The sequence below is a fragment of the Mangifera indica genome, chromosome 10, assembly GCF_011075055.1.
Source record: "Mangifera indica cultivar Alphonso chromosome 10, CATAS_Mindica_2.1, whole genome shotgun sequence".
Classification (NCBI taxonomy): domain Eukaryota; kingdom Viridiplantae; phylum Streptophyta; class Magnoliopsida; order Sapindales; family Anacardiaceae; genus Mangifera; species Mangifera indica.
In genome coordinates, this window is record NC_058146.1 from 8,199,041 (window position 1) to 8,205,040 (window position 6,000).

General features: G+C 25.8%; 1 protein-coding gene across 1 annotated transcript; it reads right to left on the reverse strand.

Annotated features, from left to right (window-relative positions):
- Nucleotides 1-3,193: 3,193 nt before the first annotated feature.
- LOC123226685 (VQ motif-containing protein 17-like) lies at nt 3,194-3,848 on the reverse strand. Its single transcript, XM_044651210.1, has one exon. It carries the CDS (start codon nt 3,680-3,682, stop codon nt 3,218-3,220), a length of 465 nt encoding a protein of 154 aa, XP_044507145.1. The 5' UTR covers nt 3,683-3,848; the 3' UTR covers nt 3,194-3,217.
- Nucleotides 3,849-6,000: the final 2,152 nt, after the last annotated feature.

Below are 6,000 nucleotides of genomic sequence, written 5' to 3' on the forward strand. Positions count from 1 at the left end.
TTTTAACCATGGTAAATTCCAAGTTGTGTAATATTTTGTGTTACTATTGCTGATGAAATTTCAATTTTGTAATTGGGGATTTAGTCGGACCGTCCAAGTGTTTAATTTAATTACAATTTGCTATTAAAATTTACAAGAAATATTGACTCTACTTACCCCTAATATTGGTAATGTGTGAAACTCAATTTTAGAAATGTAAGATATGTCACCATCAACTGTGTCATCCCAACCATATTTTCTCTGTTTCCAGAACTTAAGAAAGAATATTTTATGAAAATAATTTTCCATATTTTTATTCGACTTGTAACAGTTAAGTCTGCCTTGGTATATAAATAATTTGTAAAGGCCAAATGACTTCTCGCTCAAACCTTGATGGAACAATAATTTTTTATTCTTTTAAATTTAAAAAATCCCTTTTTTTTTTTTTGTTTGTCTATCAATTCTACTCATTATAAATTATTAGTTTACCTTTTAATAAAATTATAAAATTGCCGTTATTAATTAAATAAATGTGGAGTCTTTATTTTTATTAATTTTATACAATCACTCTAAATTAATTTAAAATATTAATTATAATTACATTTTTTATTTTCCCTTCATTGTTTTTTCTTTCACAGATCTCACATTGCCCATCTTCACAACGACCACCACCACATTCTCACTATCAAACGTAGATCCTGACCTCACCCATCATCTCTATCACGGTTACCATCACCATCACCACTAACATATTTTCACCACCATTGATTGGTTTTCATCACCTCGCCCATCATTTCAGTCATTGCCACCATATTATCAATTTGTCGTTGTCTACTCACAGGCATCTTTGGACATAACTCAAAATCAAGTAGACAAGAAACAGACACCATCTCTCAAGTCAAACTCCACTTTGTAAGTATTTGAGCACATACACATCATAAGAAAGCTTGAAATCAAGCCAGGTCTCATTACTGAAACTCAAACTGGATCCAAATCTTTGTTTTTTTCCAAAACAATGGTAGTGTTTGTGTTTGTTGTGATAAAAAAATTGACGAGTGAAGAAAAAGATGTCAGTGTATGAATTTGAGATGCAGAGGGATTGGGGAAGTAGATGCGGCAAGGAAAAAAGAATGGATGTGGAAAAGATAATGAAAGTAGAGGGAGAAAGAAGAAAAATTGAGGATATAAAAAATGAAGAAAAACGGGGAGAGGATTTTTCTGAGTGGAGTAAAATTATCAATGTAACGTTTATATGTTTAGTAAATGTTAGGATATGTTATAATTTTCAGTAAAATATTGACAATTTTATAAGTGAAAATTAGGAGGATATATAATTTGATTCAAATCATAAAATCAAATTAATTCGTTTAAAAATTATGGTTTAATTTGGTTTGGTTTGGTTTATAAAATAGTTTTGTTTTGGTTGAAAATTTTTCAAACTATTTTTTAAGTTTGGGTTACGGTTTAAACGATTTTTAAATAAAATCAAACTGTAAAACGTATTTTTTTAAAATATATATAACTATATTTGATAAAATTTTCTAATAAGCAATTAAGTGTACAACTTATTTTTCTTATTAATTTTGTTATTTTCTTTACATGTATATTTTATATATATTTAATATATATTTTATATGTTTATATTATGTTTTAGAAAACTATAATTCAATTAATTTTATTAAATAATATATATATTTAGAAATGAATTATCTTAAAATGTTCAAACTATTGTAGTCGAATAGCGCATTATATCATGTATCAAAAGCCTAATTTTTTATAACGTGTATTATATAGTATGATATATCTTTTAAAAAATAAAATTATAATATAGTAATAAAATAATAAAAAATTATACTTGACACATCATTATTTTAGAAGATATCACAAACACACTTAACATTTTAAAATTTTTTATATACACTTTTACTGTATCATCATTTTCTCTAAAAAACGTATCAATCCATATTGGTAATATATATCATATTGTAGAATATGTATTATATCATAGAATACATTTACTATATTGTATTAATTTGATACACCTTATAATATATATTATTTTTCACTTGTATCATATTGTTTCATAGAATACATATCATCTATCATAAAATATTGATAACTCTAATTCAAATCATAATCCAAACGGGATAAAAATGTATTTTTTTCTATTTGGTTTAGATTGAAATCTAAAATGGTTTGGTTTGGTTTGAAATTTTTCCAAATCTTTTTTTTCAATATGGTTTGATAAACTTTCAAACTATATCAAATCAGCTTTGCACACTTTTAAAGAAAATGAATGATAATTGAAAAAAAAAAAGAATTTTCAATTTTAAATGGTGAGTAATGTTATGTGTACTTAATTTTAATACCTAATAAAGTATTTCAATAATATATTATAATTAAACACTCAATTACCTGATAATATAATGTCTAGTTACTCATTTGAGTATTCAAAACTATATGCATATAATTTTATTATTTTTGTAAATATCATATTGATTTATATCAATTTCCTTTATTAATATAATTATTCGAATAGCATTATATATAAAAATAATGAATATAAATTGATATACAAATAATGATATGTTACTATATGATTAGATATTATTTTATTTCTAATTTAAAATCATTTAATTATATAATAACGTATCATTATTTATATATAAATTTATACTGATTAATTTTATAACTAGTTTTACTGTAGTTATTCTCCCTATTTTACCACAATATCATCATTATAAGTTATAAGAAAGATTTTCCGAAAATAAAAAAATTACTACATGATATAATAATATTAAAGATTATCCCAACTTGTCATTTTTTATATGAAACTAATTTTTTTTTTTAATCAAAAGCCAATCAACTTAAGTTTACTCTATTATTAACCATGATTAGTGGGAGACGAGTTATCTCTATTAAATTTTATTTTCTTGTACTAAATTAAGTCTTGCAAGAAAAGTAATTTATTATTAATTAACTTATTATTATTATTTTTGTTATTATTTAATTTGCACGTTCTTGTTTGATTTGCCAAAAAAACTATTTTTTTCAATTAAGAGTAGAACCCAATGCGGCAATGCCACGTCGAAGAAATTAATAATAAATAATTAGAGAGAAATTTAAGATCAAACAGACAAAAATAAATTAATAAATAATTAGTTAAAAATCGATTAATCATCTAAAACAAAATCAATATCAAAACACATTCATCTGAAAATTAAACCCCAAAAAAAAATTATGCAAATTGAGTTTCTTCAAAAGCATGCAGAGGCATCAATGGAAATTCTCCAATTTCATGCAGAAACCCTTCAAAGTCTGAAAATCCATTCAAATATCCGCCATTGTTGCTCCACATGACTCCTTCTTCTTCCTCTTCTTTAACTCCTTGAATCCCTGAAGAAGACCCACTTCTCGCCGTCTTCTTCTCCTCTTGCAGCTGATTTTCTTGAAAGCTTGTTGAATTATTATTATTATTCTTTCTTGGAAATTCTTGTTCTTTTCTTGGAGCTCTTGGATTCTTCCTCTTCTTGTTGTTGCGAGAGCTTTTCTTTTGTTGAAGATCATGAGCCGGCTTTCCGGTGAGTCTTTGAACGAGTTCCCGGAAGTTTTCGACGTCGGTTTTGATGATTTCCGGGGCGAATATGTGAATTATTCGGATTTTGGGCTTCGGTTTGGATATGGTTTGGGAATCTCTGTGCATGGAGAGAGGGGAGGTGTTGAATGTGAGATGTTGCAAGGTGGGGTTTGGTTGTTGAAGATGCTTGTTTCAGCCATTTCAAATGAAGGAAGAAATTGTTTTTGGAAAGTTTTGTCTGAGAGGGAGGAGGATGTATTCTTAAGAGAGATGAGAAGGAGAAGGAGAAGAAGAAGAAGAAGAAGAAGAAGAAGGAGGAGGAGGGAGTTGGTGAGTTTAGTTTTTGTTTATGTTTAGAGAGGAGACTTAAATATAGCAAAGAATGAAAGGGAAAGATAGTATTTTAATAGTTTAAGATTTCATTATTATTATTTAGTCCCTTATGGTTTTATTTTATATATATATACAAAAGTTTATTTATATAAACTGAGATAATAATTTGTAGTTGGATGATATAATTATTTTTTTTTTCATTTCAAAATCATTCAATTTATATAAATTAGTTTGTTTAATTTATTTATATTTATAATATTACTCTGAAGGTATTTGAAATATTAATAAGTCATTTTAAATTAAACAGTAAAACCCTAATGGAATATGATGAGGTGGATTATTAATTTATAAACCCTGAGGGGGGAAGATGAGAATATTTAAGATGAATGGGTGGTCCCTCAATTCCCAAATTGGATTATTAGATTATATATTATAATATAATGTTCGCGTGTTCTAGTCATATTTAGTGTATGCATGTACATTTTGAGTTCACATTCTCTTTCTCATCTTTCTTGTTGAAATGACCTTAATATTCTTGTTGTTAAATTAATTTTATAAGGGTGAAATTATATATATATATATTTTGAGTAATATTATATATACAAAAATTAAGTATATAAAATAAGTACATAGATGATATATCAGTATCTGATTGGATATTATTTTATTTTTAATTCAAAATTATTTAATTACATGATGATACATCTTTTGTATACTCAAATTGTATACATATAGTTTTTATTGATATATTTTTTAGTACACAGATAATTTATTATTATATGATTGGATATTATTTTATTTATAATTTAAAATCATCTAATTATATGATGACATATTATTTGTGTAATAAAAAATACTTAGAAATAATTTTATTGTGTTATAAACCAACAAACCTTGAGTGTAAACCACTTCTCCTTGAATGTAAGGGTATTATGGTCATTAAAAAGAAAAATCCGATTTAGGTTATATGTGATTCCACTTCCTCTACTAGTATAAAAATAGATTAGGTAGAATCCGCGTAGTTGAAATTGGAATTTGGCAACAGCATCAAATGTCATGGCATGAATGCATATCCCCATTTCCCATTTGACATGAAATTACCCAAAAGGACAACCAATTCCTTTTCTGTGCTGAATTGATCAATCCAAACAAACACTATAATTATTATTGTATCAAATAAAATAACATAAAGTTTAGTCTTGAAATCAACCAGTAGTGCTAGTGCTGATAACATAAAGTTGATTCCAGAAAGCGTAGCTGAGATTTGGTCTTCTGAGAGTGCAACAAAAGAGTACTTACCCTTTTTTTATTTTTGTAATTTTGTTGGTTTACTTTGTCAACTGAAGCTAGCTGTAGTACAATACAATTTCTCCCTTTCTTTTTTTTTTTAAATATTTATAAATTAATTAAGATTTAGATAGTAGGGATTTTATATTTATATATATGTATATATTATATGGTATCTCACTCACTGCCTTGCCTTGGATTAATTTTATAATTAATTCATGATTTTAATTGAATGTTTTGTCTCTTTGCTTTCATTCTGTCCTTTTATTTCAATTACTTTGCCGCTTCACTTATTATTTTACTAATACACTAAATATGTACTTTTTTAATAAGGATATTCAATTATTTTTTAATTATTAATTAATTAATTAATTACAACTCTTATCTTCTATTGATGTTTTCTTGCGGATTTGTTGTATTAAAAATATTCAAATGTAACCTTACCTCCTCTCTCTCTTGTTAATACAAACGGTTTAATTAAAGACGGCATGACCCAAAAACAAAGAAAAAGGAGACAAGTTTGAAGGAGTTTGATTCTAATTCTTCTCATCAAAATTTATTTGTGTTATATAAATAATCTAATCCAATTTAATCTTGATTATAAATTCTTAAATAATAATTTATATCATATTAAAATAAATTATTTAATTATATAATAATATATATATAATATTGTTGACATTCCTATAATTTTTGGCTAATTTATTTTAATTATTTTTTTCGCCAAATCGTACGATTAATTAATCTGATAACATTGTTAATTGGTAATCGTGTCAGGGAGAGCAATGAATACTGACAATGAAAGAGATCGCCGAAGCCGGCAA

What these genes read in the sequence shown, in the direction of transcription:
- LOC123226685 (XM_044651210.1), bottom strand. Translation starts at nt 3,682, where the DNA reads ATGCACAGAGATTCCCAAACCATATCCAAACCGAAGCCCAAAATCCGA.